We start from the raw sequence: 16,880 nt of genomic DNA, 5'->3' as shown, positions 1-16,880 counted from the left end.
GATTACAACTTCCTTGCCAATATTCAATGCAGGGTGTTGTATCATTTTAACTTTGATAGTTACTCTCGAAATATCTGAACCCAATTGTTGCATGTAAACATTTAGGTCAACTTTCACCATAGTCTGCCCTAAATAGACCCATCGCTTCCTGAGAAATAGAGAAGTAATACTGATTGCTGACTTATTAGAATATTCTGTCTATTTATGTTGATGTCAAAAGAGATACATTTAAATACTCTGGTTCTAAAAGTAGAGCACTGTAATTTATAATTATTTTCAAAAAATTTTACTCCTTGCCTTGTTGTCATTTTTCCCAAGGTGATTCTTCATTATGTCCTCATTAAAAATAACAAACACTGAAATATCTATAATACAAAATCAGCAGACAACTGATATGACCTTTTTTACTAAATATTCATCAAATTTAAGGCTGAGCAGCATGTAAATGCAGTAGTTATATCTTCAAACTGGAATTCACCTAGCAGGGCTTCCAGGGTTTCCTGTAACAAAAGCTAGAACTTGTCAAGAAAATTATTGGAACCTGCTATGGAAGATATCATTTCCCATTAGGACTGAGATGTTTAAAGTGAGCATTTGTATGTGTAGCCTTTTAGATCTAACCTATAGTATATTTTTCTCCAAACTACTGCAAGGCTAAACTGTAAAGACTGTAAGAGAAATATAAATAAACAGTAAATGAAAACAGAAGCTTCATAGTCAGCTTCACGTCTGCCCTTGGTTTTGGCCGATTTTATGCTGTGGTATAATGGAAAGCACAAACATTATTCTACAAATATAGCACCATTTGAAATAGAGAAATGTTTCTTGTGTGAAGTTTTAAGAGCACCCCTTTTGTTGACCTTTACCTTTCTATTATGAGAGCCTGAGTAGCGGCAATGGAACCTCTGTGTATTTAATGAACAAGGGATGCCAAAAATGGGCACCAGTCTTTTTGAAGAATGTAGTAGTTCTGTGCATCTCTCATTCTACTCTGATCAAATGTAATACCTGATCTTGAATCCTGTGAAAAGGCTTTTCAGGATAAGTACTTGGAGTTTTCAGTGAATGGATGCTATAGGCATTTATCTGGTTATTCAAGATGAAAGACTTCTGAATATCTGCCTATATGTGTGTCCATGGCCATGACCATGTCTGTGTCCACGAAACATGGTGAGGTGGATGGGTTTTTAAGAATTAGGTACCATGAAGTAGTCAATTTAGGCAGGTTTAATTTTGATACTATTTGCTAATGGTCATAATTTCCCTTTTACAAGTCATAGAGGAGACAGAAACTGTTCCTTTTATACATGTTGTTCCTGGATACTTCTTCTAACAGTAAGTAGCTGGTCCACATGCAGTTCTTTATATCACTCTTTACAAACAGCAAAAGGAAAGCCATGGGGCTTCCCTGGTGGTGCAGTTGTTGAGAGTCCACCTGCCGATGCGGGGGACACAGGTTCTTGCCCCGGTCTGGGAAGATTCCACATGCCGCAGAGCGGCTAGGCCCATGAGCCACGGCCGCTGAGCCTGCGCGTCCAGAGCCTGTGCTCCGCAATGGGAGAGGCCACAACAGTGAGAGGCCCACATACTGCAAAAAAAAAAAAAAAAAAAAAAGGAAAGCCATGGAGAACTGAGTAGTCACTTTGCCCACAGCAAGCACCCACCTTGGGAACACCTTCAGGTAGAGCTCTATCAAGCAGAGACCCGTAGGGCAACGCACCCTGGAGATGTATGAGATGGAAAGAACTTCCAATTCTACCTATTCACCTCACTGTGGTTGAAGTCAGCTTCCTCTCTACATACTACCCAGAAGAATTAGATTGGAACAGAGGTGAGCAGCCAAGTGAGACACTTTTTCCCAAGCAATTTCATGATGGGTTTCCTTTACATCATTTTTAGAAAATGAGTCAATCCACCCACCAAAATATGAAATATTTTTCAAAATATGACATTTATCCACAAGATCAGTTTATTTTTTAATGAACATTTAAGGTTCATATACAAAAGCTAACAGAGCAATAAGTCAATCATGAAATAACATACAGGAAAATAAAATGGAAAATAACTCATTTACAATTTCTCACCACTGAAGCACTACACACTGGCTGCAGTGAGGTGTGGTCAGTGTTTCAGACAGTGGATGCTCAGGCCAAATGCCAAGACTGTCATCACACTATTTGTTTTAAGATCTTTTCTTTCTTGGTCATTGTTCAGTTAGTGGGGGGAGTCGGAGGGAGAGAAGTAAGTTTCATTCCCACCTCCCCCACAAAAACTATTTTTAAGCAGTTAAATTTTTCCTTGGGGAAACATTGTATCTGTTAATCTAACATATCATATATTTCTGTTATTAAATGTCTGCATAAATATTTGTTTATTCTATTTCTTAACATAAGATCATGCAGTACTTTTAATTTCAGAACAGTAAGAATTATCAAAGGCAATTAGTTTTGTACATAAATGCCCACAGTTTCTTTTTCAATGAAAAATGTGCTCTTTGTGATATTTGTTTCTTGTGAGAGTTGGTCAAGTAGTAATCATGGAGTATTTCCTAAAATATTTATTTGCTGGGAAAATTTGTATGAAATGACATTCAAAGTATAAAAAACATTGTTAGGTAATACTTGGAACAGTTAAAAATATACTTGTTTGTAAACTATCAATGTAAGATACTGAGCATCTGAGTATCAGAGCCATTGTCTCCTGTTTTTCTAGAAAGTGGCTTGATTTATCAATTTGACATCTTTGAAACATCTGACATTATATATAGAAACATCAAGGCAATATTATTTGTACATATTATTAAACATGCAAAAATTTCCTGAAAGATAGTGCCCAAAAAAGGAAGGTCCCCCAAGCTCAACTTCTCCTTGGTGCCCGTCACTGAACGTATGGCTGTCTTGGAGTTTGGGAGCATGGCAGCTCATTTTGGAGAGGTAGCCCCTTTAATCACTGGCTCCCTATTCAAATATGTTGCCCAGTAAACTAGGTTGAAAGTGCCAAACAGGACTGGGAATATAATTCGGGACATTTTGTCTATCTTGCTGATGCTGTTGTAAGTCTTTTTGTTTTCAGAAGTCTTGTCTTCAGGTTTTACTGAGGCTGAAGAGGCATTTGAGGTCCCTGAAGGGGTCTGCTCCTTTGGGACGTTTGGGGGGTGGGTCATCTTCCCAGTAGTATAAGCATTTGTTGATTTATTTAGTGTAAGTTCACGCTCCTTTTTCTGCAAAATATAAAAAATTTAAGGGCATGACGTTTGCAGGCAGCTGTCAGTTCACTTCTAAAGGTTCTGAAGGTTTATCTCTCAAAAGAGAGAGACAGAGACAGACATAAAGACAGAGACAGAGAGGGTATCAGCTTAGCTCTGGCAGAGGGCAGCCTTCCACAGACTTCTAAGCCTAGAACCCCACATGGCCAGTCTTGGATGTGAAATTCTAGAACAGGCAAAATATTTTATGGTAGAAAAATTCGGAATAGTGGTTATCTTTGTTGTGGTGGGGACGGGAATGGACTGGGAAGGGGCATGGTGACCTTTCTGGAGTGCTGGCAATGTTCTCTATCTTGATAGGGATTTGGGTTTACAGGTGAACATGTTCATCAAACCTCAGCAAAAGTACCCTTAACATTTGTGCATTTCATACTATGTAAATTTTGCTTCAAAAGAATCAAACAGTAAACAAATATTGAACTCTAGTTAGTGACATGCTTACTGAAGTATTAGTGGGAAATGTACTATTTACTTTGAAATACATCGAAAAATAAGATGTATTGACAGATGGATTGAGGATGGGTGGATGGATGAATGGATAGACAGATTTTAGGTAACATAGATAGATAGATAGATAAATGATAGATGGGTGGTGATGACACAAGCTCAGTAAAATGTTAATAGTAGACAGGTTTTCATTTTGTAGTTCTTCAACATTTCTGTATGTTTGAAAATTTGCATGATAGAATGTTGGGAAAAATTCTGTTCCTTTACCAAAGTAACATAATCTCATTAAATTAAATTTGGAAAACATAAGAATAATTAAAGAAGATATATCACTATTTGAAAAACATATCTGCATCCCATTGCTCATAGCAACATTATTCACAATAGCAAAAATATGGTAACAATGTGTCTGCCAGTCGATGGTTAAACAAAATGTGGTGTGTGTGTGTGTGTGTGTGTGTATATACACACAATAGAATACACATTGGAACACAATGGAATAGTATTCAGCCATAAAAAAGGAAGAAAATCCTGCCATTTACAAGGAAGGACCTTGAGAGCATTGTGCTAAGTGAAATAAGTCAGACAGAGAAAGACAAATACCATATGATTTCACTTATATGTGGAATCCAAACAAAAAAACAAACAAAAAGCTGAACTCATAGATACAGAGAGCAGATTGGTGGTCACCAGAGGGCAGGGAGCAGGGAGCAAAATGGGTGAAGGTGGTCAAAAGGTAAAAACTTCCAGCTGTAAGATAAATAAGATTGGGAAATGTAATACACAGCCCGGTAACTATGGTTTTTTAAAAAAAGAAAGAAAATATATTAACCATTAAAAATATGTGGGAGGGAGCTTCAAGATGGCGGAAGACTAAGACGTGGAGATCACCTTACTCCCCACAAGTACATCAGAAATACGTCTACATGTAAAACAACTCCTACAGGACACCTACTGAATGCTGGCAGAAGACCTCAGACCTCCCAAAAGGCAAGAAACTCCCCACGTACCTGGGTAGGGCAAAAGAAAAAAGATAAAAACAGCGACAAAAGAATAGGGATGGGACCTGCACCAGTGGGAGGGAGCTGTGAAGGAGGAAAGGTTTCCACACACTAGGAAGCCCCTTCATGGGCGGAGACTGCGGGTGGTGGAGGGGGGGAAGCTTCGGAGCCACGGAGGAGAGTGCAGCAACAGGGGTGCGGAGGGCAAAGCAGAGAGATTCCCGCACAGGGCATCGGTGCCGACCAGCACTCACCAGCCCGAGAGGCTTGTCTGCTCACCCGCCGGGGTGGGTGAGGGCTGGGAGCTGAGGCTCGGGCTTCGGTGGGAGCGCAGGGAGAGGACTGGCAGCGTGAACACAGCCTGAAGGGGTTAGTGCACCACGGCTAGCCGGGAGGATGTCCGGGAAAAAGTCAGGACCAGCCAAAGAGGCAAGAGACTTTTTCTTCCCTCTGTATTTCCTGGTGCGTGAGGAGAGGGGATTAAGAGCACAGCTTAAAGGAGCCCAAGACGGATGCGAGCTGCGGCTATCAGCGCAGACCCCTGAGACGGGCATGAGATGCTAAGGCCGCTGCTGCCGCCACCAAGAAGCCTGTGTGCGAGCACAGGTCACTATCTACACCGCCCCTCCTGGGAGCCTGTGCAGCCCGCCACTGCCAGGGTCCTGTGATCCAGGGACAATTTCCCCAGGAGAACGCACGGCGCGCCTCAGGCGGTTGCAACGTCACGCCGGTCACTGCCACCACAGGCTCGCCCTGCATCCGTGCCCCTCCCTCCCCCCGGCCTAAGTGAGCCAGAGCCCCCTAATTAGCTGCTCCTTTAACCCAGTCCTGTCTGGGCGGGGAACAGACACTCTCAGGCGACCAACACGCAGAGGCGGGGCAAATCCAAAGCTGAACCCCAGGAGCTGTGAGAACAAAGAAGAGAAAGGAAAATCTCTCCCAGCAGCCTCAGGAGCAGCGGATTATATCTCCACAATCAACGTGATGTGCGCTTCATCTGTGGAATACCTGAATACACAATGAATCATCCCAAATTGAGGAGGTGGACATTGGGATCAAAAATGTATATATTTTTTTCCCTTTTTCTCTTTTTGTGAATGTGTCTGTGTATGCTTCTGTGTGTGATTATGTCCGTATAGCTTTGCTTTTACCATTTTTCCTAGGGCTCTGTCTGTCCTTTTTTTTTTTTTTAAGTATAGTTTTTAGGGCTTGTTATCATTGGTGGATTTGTTTGTTTGGTTTGGTTGCTCTCTGCCTTCTTTCTTTCTTTTCTTAAATTACTTTTAAAAATGTTTTTAATACTTATTTTTTATTTGAATAACTTTAAAATTTCATTTTATTATATTTTATCTTCTTTCTTTCTTTCTTTTTTGTCTCCCTTTTATTTTGAGCCGTGTGGATGACAGGCTCCTGGTGCTCCAGCCAGACATCAGGGCTGTGCCTCTGAGGTGGGAGAGCCAAGTTCAGGACATTGGTCCACAAGAGACCTCCCAGCTCCACGTAATATCAAACGGCAAAAATCTCCCAGAGATCTCCATCTCAACACCAAGACCCAGCTCCACTCAACGACCAGCAAGCTACAGTGCTGGACACCCTACACCAAACACCTAGCAAGAAAGGAACACAACCCAATCCATTAGCAGAGAGGCCGCCTAAAATCATAATAAGGCCACAGACATGCCAAAACACACCACCAGTCATGGACCTGCCCACCAGAAAGACAAGATCCAGCCTCATCCACCAGAACACAGGCACTAGTCACCTCCACCCGGAAGCTTTCACAAACCACTGAACCAACCTTAACCACTGGGGACAAACACCAAAAACAACAGGAACTATGAACCTGCAGTGTGCAAAAAGGAGACCCCAAACACAGTAAGTTAACCAAAATGAGAAGACAGAGAAACACGGCAAATGAAGGAGCAAGGCAAAAACCCACCAGACTTAACAAATTAAGAGGAAATAGGCAGGCTACCTGAAAAAGAATTCAGAATAATGATAGTAAAGATGATACAAAATCTTGGAAATAGAATGGAGAAAATACAAGAAATGTTTAACAAGAACCTAGAAGACCTAAAGAGCAAACAAAACAGTGATAAACAACACAATAAATGAAATTAAAAATTCTCTATAAGGGATCAATAGCAGAATAACTGAGGCAGAAAAACGAATAAGGGGTAGATAAAATAGTGGAAATAACTACAGCAGAGCAGAATAAAGAAAAAGGAATGAAAAGAATTGAGGACAGTCTCAGAGACCTCTGGGACAACATTAAATGCACCAATATTCTAATTGTAGGGGTCCCAGAAGAAGAAGAGAAAATGAAAGGGACTGAGAAAATATTTGAAGAGATTATAGTTGAAAACTTCCCTAATACAGGAACTGAAACAGCTAAAGACCAGGAAGCAAGGAGAGTCCCATACAGGATAAATCAAAGGAGAAACATGCCAAGATACATATTAATCAAACTATCAAAAATTAAATACAAAGAAAAAATATTAAAAGCCAGCAAGGGAAAAACAACAAATAACATCTAAGGGAATCCCCATAAGGTTAACAGCTGATCTTTCAGCAAAAACTCTGCAAGCCAGAAGGGAGTGGCAGGACATATTTACAGTAATGAAGGGGAAAAAAATCTACAACCAAGATTACTCTACCCAGCAAGGATCTCATTCAGATTTGACAGAGAAATTAAAACCTTTACAGACAAGCAAAAGCTAAAAGAATTCAGCACCACCAAACTAACTTTACGACAAATGCTAAAGGAACTTCTCTAGGCAAGAAACACAAGAGAAGGAAAAGACCTACAATAACAAGTCCAAAACAACTAAGAAAATGGTAATAGGAACATACATATCAATAATTACCTTAAATGTAAATGGATTAAATGCTCCAACCAAAAGACATAGACTGGCTGAATGGATACAAAAACAAGACCCATATATATGCTGTCTACAAGAGACCCACATCAGGCCCAGGGACACATTCAGACAGAAAGTGAGGGGATGAAAAAAGATATTCCATTCAAATGGAAATCAAAAGAAAGCTGGAGTAGCCATTGTCATATCAGACAAAATAGACTTTATAATAAAGACAATTACAAGAGACAAAGAAGGACACTCCATAATGATCAAGGGATCGATCCAAGAAGAAGATATAACAATAGTAAATATTTATGCACCTGATGTAGGAGCACCACAGTACATAACGCAAATGCTAACAGCCATCAAAGGGGAAATCGACAGTAACGCATTCATAGTAGGGCACTTTAACACCCCACTTTCACCAATGGACAGATCATCCAAAATGAAAATAAATAAGGGAAGCACAAACTCTAAATGATACATTAAACAAGATGGACTTAATTGATATTTATAGAACACTCCATCCAAAAACAACAGAATACACTTTCTTCTCAAGTGGTCATGGAACATTCTCCAGGATAGTACTTGTACTGGGTCACAAATCAAGCCTCAGTAAATTTAAGAAAACTGAAATCGTATCAATTATCTTTTCCAACCACAATGCTATGAGACGCTATGAGATATCAATTACAGGAAAAAATCTGTAAAAAGTACAAACACATGGATGCTAAACAATACACTACTTAATAAAGAAGTGATCACTGAAGAAATCAAAAAGGAAATCAAAAAATACCTAGAAACAAATAACAATGAAAACACGACGACCCAAAACCTATGGGATGCAGCAAAAGCAGATCTAAAGGGAGGTTTATAGCAATACAATCCTACCTTAAGAAACAAGAAGCATCTCAAATAAACAACCTAACCTTACACCAAAAGTAATTAGAGAAAGAAAAACAAAAAAACCCCAAAATTAGCAGAAGGAAAGAAATCATAAAGATCAGATCAGAAATAAATGAAGGAAATGATAGCAAAGATCAATAAAACTAAATGCTGGTTCTTTGAGAAGATAAACAAAATTGATAAACCATTAGCCAGACTCATCAAGATAAAAAGGAAGAAGACTCAAATCAATAGAATTAGAAATGGAAAAGGAGAAATAACAACTGACACTGCAGAAATACAAAGGATCATGAGAGATTACTACAAGCAAATAAATGCCAATAAAATGGACAACCTGGAAGAAATAGACAAATTCTTAAAAATGCACAGCCTTCTGAGACTGAACCAGGAAGAAATAGAAAATATGAACAGAGCAAACTCAAGCACTGAAATTGAAACTGTGATTAAAAATCTTCCAACAAACAAAAGCCCAGGACCAGATGGCTTCACAGGTGAATTCTATCAAACATTTAGGGAAGAGCTAACACCTAACCTTCTCAAACTCTTCCAAAATATAGCAGAGGGACGAACACTCCCAAACTCATTCTATGAGGCCACCATCACCCTGATACCAAAGCCAGACAAAGCTATCACAAACAAATATAACTACAGGCCAATATCACTGATGAACATAGATGCAAAAATCCTCAACAAAATACTAGCAAACAGAAACCAACAGCACATTAAAAGGATCATACATGATGATCAAAAGGGATTTATCCTAGGAATGCAAGGATTCTTCAATATATGCAAATCAATCAATGTGATACACCATGTTAACAAATTGAGGGGGAAAAATATATGATCATCTCAATAGATGCAGAGACAGCTTTCGACAAAATTCAACACCCATTTTTGATAAAAACCCTCCAGAAAGTAGTCCTAGAGAGAACTTACCTCAACATAATAAAGGCCATACATGACAAACCCACAGCCAGCATCATCCTCAATGGTGAAAAACTGAAACCATTTCCACTAAGATCAGGAACAAGAAAAGGTTGCCCACTCTCACCACTATTATTCAACATAGTTTTGGAAGTTTTAGCCACAGCAATCAGAGGAGAAAAGGAAATAAAAGGAATCCAAATCAGCAAAGAAGAAGTAAAGCTGTCACTGTTTGCAGACGACATGATACTATACACAGAGAATACTAAAGATGCTACCAGAAAACTACTAGAGCTAATCAATGTATTTGGTAAAGTAGCAGGGTACAAAATTAATGCACAGAAATCTCTTGCATTCTTATACACTAATGATGAAAAATCTGAAAGAGAAATTAAGGAGACACTCCCATTTACCACTGCAACAAAAAGAATAAAATACCTAGGAGTAAATCTTCATAAGGAGAAAAAAGACCTGTATGCAGAAAACTATAAGACACTGATGAAAGAAATTAAAGATGATACAAATAGATGGAGAGATATACCATGTTCTTGGATTGGCAGAATCAACATTGTGACAATGACTATACTGCCCAAAGCAATCTACAGATTCAATGCAATCCCTATCAAACTACCACTGCCATTTTTCAAAGAACTAGAACAAAAAAATTCACAGTTTGTATGGAAACACAAAAGACCCCAAATAGCCAAAGCAATCTTGAGAACAAAAAACGGAGCTGGAGGAATCAGGCTCCCTGACTTCAGACTATACTACAAAGCAACAGTAATCAAGACAGTTTGGTACTGGCACAAAAACAGAAAGATAGATCAATGAACAGGATAGAAAGCCCAGAGATAAACCCACACACATATGGTCACCTTATCTTTGATAAATGAGGCAAGAATATACAGTGGAGAAAAGACAGTCTCTTCAATAAGTGGTGCTGGGAAAACTGGACAGCTACATGTAAAAGAATGAAATTAGAACACTCCCTAACACTATACACAAAAATGAACTCAAAGTGGATTAAAGACCTAAATATAAGGCCAGACACTATCAAACTCTTAGAGGAAAACATAGGCAGAACACTTTATGACGTAAATCACAGCAAGGTCCACTTTGCCCCACCTCCTAGAGTAATGGAACCCAGTGAAACTTAAAGCCTTTTGCACAGCAAAGGAAACCATAAACAAGACCAAAAGACAACCCTCGGAATGGGAGAATATATTTGCAAATGAAGCAACTGACAAAGGATTAATCTCCAAAATTTACAACCAGCTCATGCAGCTTAATATCAAAAAAACAAACAACCCAATCCAAAAATGGGCAGAAGACCTAAGTAGACATTTCTCCAAAGAAGATATACAGATTACCAAGAAACACATGAAAGAATGCTCAACATCATTAATCATTAGAGAAATGCAAATCAAAACTACAATGAGATATCATCTCACACCAGTCAGAATGGCCATCCTCAAAAAATCTAGAAACAATAAATGCTGGATAGGGTCTGGAGAAAAGGGAACCCTCTTGCACTGTTGGTGGGAATGTAAATTGATACAGCAACTATGGAGGTTCATTAAAAAACTACAAATAGAACTACCATACGACCCAGCAATCCCACTACTGGGCATATACCCTGAGAAAACCATAATTCAAAAGGAGTCATGTACCAAAATGTTCATTGCAGCTCTATTTACAATAGCCAGGACATGAAAGCAACCTAAGTGTCCATCAACAGATGAATGGATAAAGAAGATGTGGCACATATATACAATGGAATATTACTCAGCTATAAAAATAAACGAAATTGAGTTATTTGTAGTGAGGTGGATGGACCTAGCGTCAGTCATAGAGTGAAGTAAGTCCGAAAGAGAAAAACAAGTACCGTATTCTAACACATATATATGGAATTTAAGGGAAAAAAATGTCATGAAGAACCTAGGGTTAAGACAGGAATAAAGACACAGATCTACTAAAGAATGGACTTGAGGATATGGGGAGGGGGAAGGGTAAGCTGTGACAAAGCGAGAGAGTGGCATGGACATATATACACTACCAAACGTAAAATAGATAGCTAGTGGAAAGCAGCTGCATAGCACAGGGAGATTAGCTCGGTGCTTTGTGACCGCCTAGAGGGGTGCGATAGGGAGGGTGGGAGGGAGCGAGACGCAAGGGGGAAGAGATATGGGGATACATGTATATGTATAACTGATTCACTTTGTTATGAGACAGAAACTAACACACCATTGTAAAGCAATTATACTCCAATAAAGATGTTAAAAAGAAATATGTGAAAGATGAAAAGCAGAGAGGAAGTGCATGGAGAAGGAGCAAGAAGAAGCAGTGAAAAGTGAGGTGGAATAAGAGTGCATATGTACCCAGATACAGGGAGCACAACGACCCCGGGGCCACAGTGAGGGTGACCACAGTGTCAGAGCAGAGCAGGGCCTGTGGGCCACTCCTCAGAAATGGTACGGTTCTTTGCAGCCCCCGTGGTGCCATGCACACACCCCTGCTCGTCTGCCAGAAGAAGCCCATCAGCATGATGGACTAGCTACCTCAATGGTTTGCACGGTCTTTGTCTCTGGGTGTAACCAGGACAGAGCAGACACTGGAGGAGAGAATGATGGGTCTCAGAAGTGGGTGTTTCAAACAGGACTCAGGGTGTCCACAGTGGTCCAGAGATGCGCCTCTGTCCTCCTTCCGGGACGACTTGCTGCCCAGCTGAGGGCAGACAGCTCCCTACACGGTCAACTTCAACTCCTTCCTCTGTCCTTTCACAGGTGTCCACCCCTAAAAACCATCTTGCACCCCCAACTCTGAAGACCCCCAACAGGTAACGATGGTGAACACAGTCTGGTGTTCAAATTTTCTCCACTTCTAAGTAAAAGCCAGTCATGCTATACTTACTTATTCATGCTCACCACCGTGTGTAACAGTATGACTTGCCTGCCGGGATACCTGCAGATGCCTCGATGCCTCCACTGGCCTAAGGGATGGTATCCTCAGCACCACAGCCTTGGGGGACAACACCTAGTCTTCTAGGAGATCAGTGCTAATCTGAGATTACATGAGCCAGTTACCTCCGTGTCCTCCTCTCCCTCCAGGTCTGCATTCAGATCTGTGACGAGTAATAAGGACACTGAGGCTGAGTGTGAGCAAGCGAGGTGGCCGATAATGATGACAGCCCATTCGACAACCTTCAAGGACTCTCCATTGCCCCTGGGTTCCACCTTCCTCCTAGACTCACAGACACGAGCCTGATGGCCTCAATTCCTGCAGCACCTCCCAGGTGGCTGCCCCGCTCAGGCTCAGGGAGGCTGTCTCCAGGCCTGTAGCAAACATTTACTTCCTGGCAACACAGTGTTGGGTGTCGGGAAGCCCCTCTCTCCAGACTCCATGTCCCCCAACAAACATCCTCCATGGTTCTGTCTGTTGGGACACTTCAGTCCAGAATTCCCACCGTCTGAAGACGCCCTGCCTCTGCCATGTTTTCTCAGCTCCCCACCAATCGCCTGCTGCTGTCAGCTCACTTCTGTCCCCCATCATCCCCCAAAACACACCCCCTCGTGAGATTCCTGCTTGTCAAGGCCCTCCCCAGGCATCTCCCCCCTTCCCTTCTTCCCTGAGGGGCCATGGGTGCACACAGCTGAGTGCCCTCAGCAGCAGCAGAGTATCCTGGTGTAGTCACGGGTTTGGGGCACAGTCTCCGGTAGGGCCTTCCAGACTCCCTTCATGATGATTTCCAAAGGACAGATGAAGTTTCACTTTCAAGTCTACCCTGATAAGTCCGGCCTGTTCCTCTCTCAGAGCAAAGGACTTGTTTGTTTTAAATGTGGCATACTTAGCACTTTACCATGTGCTACTTATTTTCTATTCTATGTATGTTATTTTCTTTTCCCCAAGGATCTGGTTCAGGTTGGAATGTTGTGCAACCTTTTTTCTTCAAATATTTTTTAGATTCAGGCACCGACCTCCCTCTAAATACTCAGCACTTAATTGCTTTGAATAGAGAAATGCTTCCCACAATAACTCACGTGCATCATTTAAGCAAGACAAATCATCTCATCAGTGGAATTGGGTGTGTTTGCCTGTTGTGTCGCTCCCAATAATTCGAATGCTCCCTTCATGACCTTCAAGCCACCTTGCAGAAGACACGTTGAATGGTGAAGTGGCAAGAGTGAGCAGAAGAATTGACTGTACCATTCAAAACTGGATAAATAGTCCCTGAACAGACAGAAGGTACTTTAGCAAAAGTAATAGGCCTGATATCAGACCTTTCCCTTGAATGAAGCTGGTGATTCAAAATAAAGGTAAAACAAGACCTGTTATAAGACTTTGTAAGGACCTTGAGTATAAGGGAAGAAATCATTTTTCAGGGGGAGGGATGTAGGGAAAACAAACACCTGGTCTTATACTTGGACATAAAATCAGGCACATTTTCTCTGGAGTATGGAGGAAATGGAGTCAGTACCTTGATCTTGGCTGCTTCCAAGGCTTTTTTGCCATCCCAGGCCCAGCCTCTCTTTGTGAAATAGTTGACGGTGGCAAACTCGATCAGCGCAGAGAACACAAAAGCATAGCACACGGCTATGAACCAGTCCATGGCCGTCGCATAAGCCACTTTGGGCAGAGAGTTCCGGGCACTGATGCTGAGGGTCGTCATAGTCAGCACTGTGGTCACCCCTGTGGTTGTCAATGACAGGGGTGGGGTCAATGGGAACAAGGATCAGCACCAGCACTGGACCCCAGTATAACACCCCTGAACGTGACAAAGAAAGAAAGGAACTATCACTTTAATCCCCAGCCTAGGTCTCCCGCTCCCTCTACAATTTTCACAGCACAACACATTCATAGCATTTAAAACACTGCTTAGGGCTTCCCTGGTGGCGCAGTGGTTGAGAGTCCGCCTGCCGATGCAGGGGACACGGGTTCGTGCCCTGGTCCGGGAAGATCCCACATGCCGCGGAGCAGCTAGGCCCATGAGCCATGGCCGCTGAGCCTGCGCGTCCGGAGCCTGTGCTCCACAACGGGAGAGACCACTGCAGTGAGAGGCTCGCGTACCACAAAAAAAAAAACACTGCTTAGTTTATTTACCTTGTCAATCGTCTCCTTCCTCTAGAACATAAATCGAGGTGGGCAGGGATTTGGGTCTGATTCATACACATACTCTAACTGTGTCCCCGTTGTCCTGACCGGACCCTGCAGAGAGCTGGTGCTCAACAAGGATGTGTCAGAGGAGTGGGGCATCTTAGTGGCCCCAAGGCAAGTCCAGCTGAGAAGGGCGAGAATGTTCCCACCGCTCTAACGAAGTGCTTCACAAAAACTCACGGTGCACCTTACAAGTCGTGGGCTCCAGAACTTGCTTTCTGGAGACAGGCTTGCTTTCACATGGATTAACACAGCCTGCAGACTCCGAGGACCGGAGTGCAACAGACAGGCTTGCTTTCACATGCATTAACACAGCCTGCAGACTCCGAGGACCGGAGTGCAACAGAAGCACCACATCTGAATCTGGGTCTTGGCACTTCACTCCTTCTAACAAGGATCTGGGCCACCTTGATGTTGCCATGCAAGATGCCTGTAGCCATCTGCCTTGTCTTCTGGGGAAATTTGCAGTGACCATAAAGGAAGTCTGGGTCCTCGGAAGGGGACGATAAGCCTCTAACGGGCATCTACTAAGGGCCAGACTCTGATCTAAGCTACATTCTTGATGGGTGTCATTATCCCCATTTTGCAAGTGAGGAGCTTAAAGATTTAAAAATAGTAATGTACCCAAATTCGCCAGCTGGCAAATGAGAACCTGTACTGGGACCCAGGTCTGCTGAACCCTCACAGCCCATGTAGTTTCCACATGCTCTGTGTCTTTCTTCTTACTGCAGTTTTGTTTGCAGAAAGGTGCAAGTATGTGTATGGGATGTGGGTGCAACACACCTGTTATGAGTGGAACTGTGTACCCCCCCAAATGCATAAGTTGAATTCCTAATCTCCAGAACCTCAGATTTACTTTCCGGACCTTACTTGGAAATATGGTCTTTACAGAAGTAATCAAGTTAAAATGAGGTCATTAGGGGAGGCCTTAATCCAATATGACTGGTATCTCTCTCTCACACACACACAGGGAGAACAGCACATGAAGACTGGAATTATGCTGCCACAGGCCAAGGAAGTACCAGAAACTGGGAGAGAGGCCAGAAACAGAGCCTTCCCTCACAGCCCTCAGAAGAAACGAACTCTGCTGATTTTGGACTTGTAGCCTCCAGAACTGTGAGACAGTTAATTTCTATTGCTTAAGCACTCAGTGTGTGGTACTTTGTTAGGGAAGCCTCAGGAAAGAGCACCAAAAGAGTGTCATGTTGCTGGTGGTCATAGCAGCTTAGTCTTCATTCAGTGTCATCCTTCAGAGGTATTTATATACCCTCACTGAACACGGTACTGTGCATGGAATTAACGCTAAATGAGAAATCGGTAGTCATCTTTGATTTTTCTTAGAAATCCAGTTAATCATTGTGCTGGAGAGAAGTGTTCTGTGTGTGACCTTGAACAGGCTTCTTGTGTCTCCTTGAGTCCTTTAACATCCTAATGTGCTTTGAGAATCTCTAAGAGGAAGCAGACTGGAATATAGGGCATTCTCCAAACTAAATTTTTTTCCTTGCCCACCTACTAATGCTCCCCTAAAGAGCTGGGGGAGCACTGCCTGGCCACAAGCCAACCTCCACACCCTCCTGAAGCAAAATCAGGTGAGGCAGGTGAAGCTGGGTATGTGGCTCAAGGTAGAGAGATGGTCAGACAGGAGCAATCCTGGGCCCTCACTGGAAATCCCGAGGCTCCCCCGGCTTCCTCCACCTACAGGAGCGCTGGCGGAGAAATGCAGGGCACGCTTTCCTTCTTTGGAAGGGACAGTGCAATAGGAAAAGCTGAGGGGGGAATAGTACTTTACAGCTTAGAAAGATGTGAGCATCCATTACAACTGACCCACGAAATTACTTCTAACATTGATTTTGATGAAATGAGCTTCCACGTAAAAGTCAAACACTCAACCATGTCTGCTGTGCTAAGGTACCTCCTGAGCTGGATCTTGCTAAACTTGATTTATGTCTCAAGGATGTCAGATAATTTTCTAAATTCTTATCATATATATGTATACATATATACATGTATCATACGTACGTATGTATATCTCATATATATTACATTTATATATACATAAGGTAATATATATTATATTTTATATACATTTAATCTATTACTATCATATCACATGTAACATATTGACTGCCATTTGGGAGTTAATTTTAAAGTGGCATGCACATTTCAAAGAAAACTGCCTGATAACATAGAAAAGAGTACTTTATGAGACTTGTGAAAATACTGTAGCAAAATCCCACATAAGAGATTGCTGGCAATTTCAAACCTCAAAAAAAAAAAAAAAAGGCTCTTAGTGAAAGACTTTTCAAAAGGGAAACAGTGATCGAA

At 41.9% G+C, this 16,880-nt stretch overlaps 1 protein-coding gene across 1 annotated transcript in view; it reads right to left on the bottom strand.

The window, feature by feature from the left end:
* Positions 1-1,952: 1,952 nt before the first annotated feature.
* The window catches only part of GABRA5 (gamma-aminobutyric acid type A receptor subunit alpha5), a 102,842-nt gene continuing 87,914 nt past the window's right edge, over positions 1,953-16,880 (bottom strand). Inside the window, exons 9-10 of the mRNA XM_065872652.1 lie at positions 13,879-14,090; positions 1,953-3,220 (exon numbers count right to left, since the gene is read on the bottom strand). Coding sequence (XP_065728724.1) covers positions 2,921-3,220; positions 13,879-14,090 — 512 coding nt within the window. The 3' untranslated portion in view covers positions 1,953-2,920. The remainder of the gene's footprint in view (positions 3,221-13,878; positions 14,091-16,880) is intronic.

This window comes from Phocoena phocoena, chromosome 2 (assembly GCF_963924675.1).
Source record: "Phocoena phocoena chromosome 2, mPhoPho1.1, whole genome shotgun sequence".
Taxonomy (NCBI): Eukaryota; Metazoa; Chordata; class Mammalia; order Artiodactyla; family Phocoenidae; genus Phocoena; species Phocoena phocoena.
The sequence above is the reverse complement of the archived record's forward strand: the minus strand, read 5'-3'. Positions and strand labels throughout refer to the sequence as shown.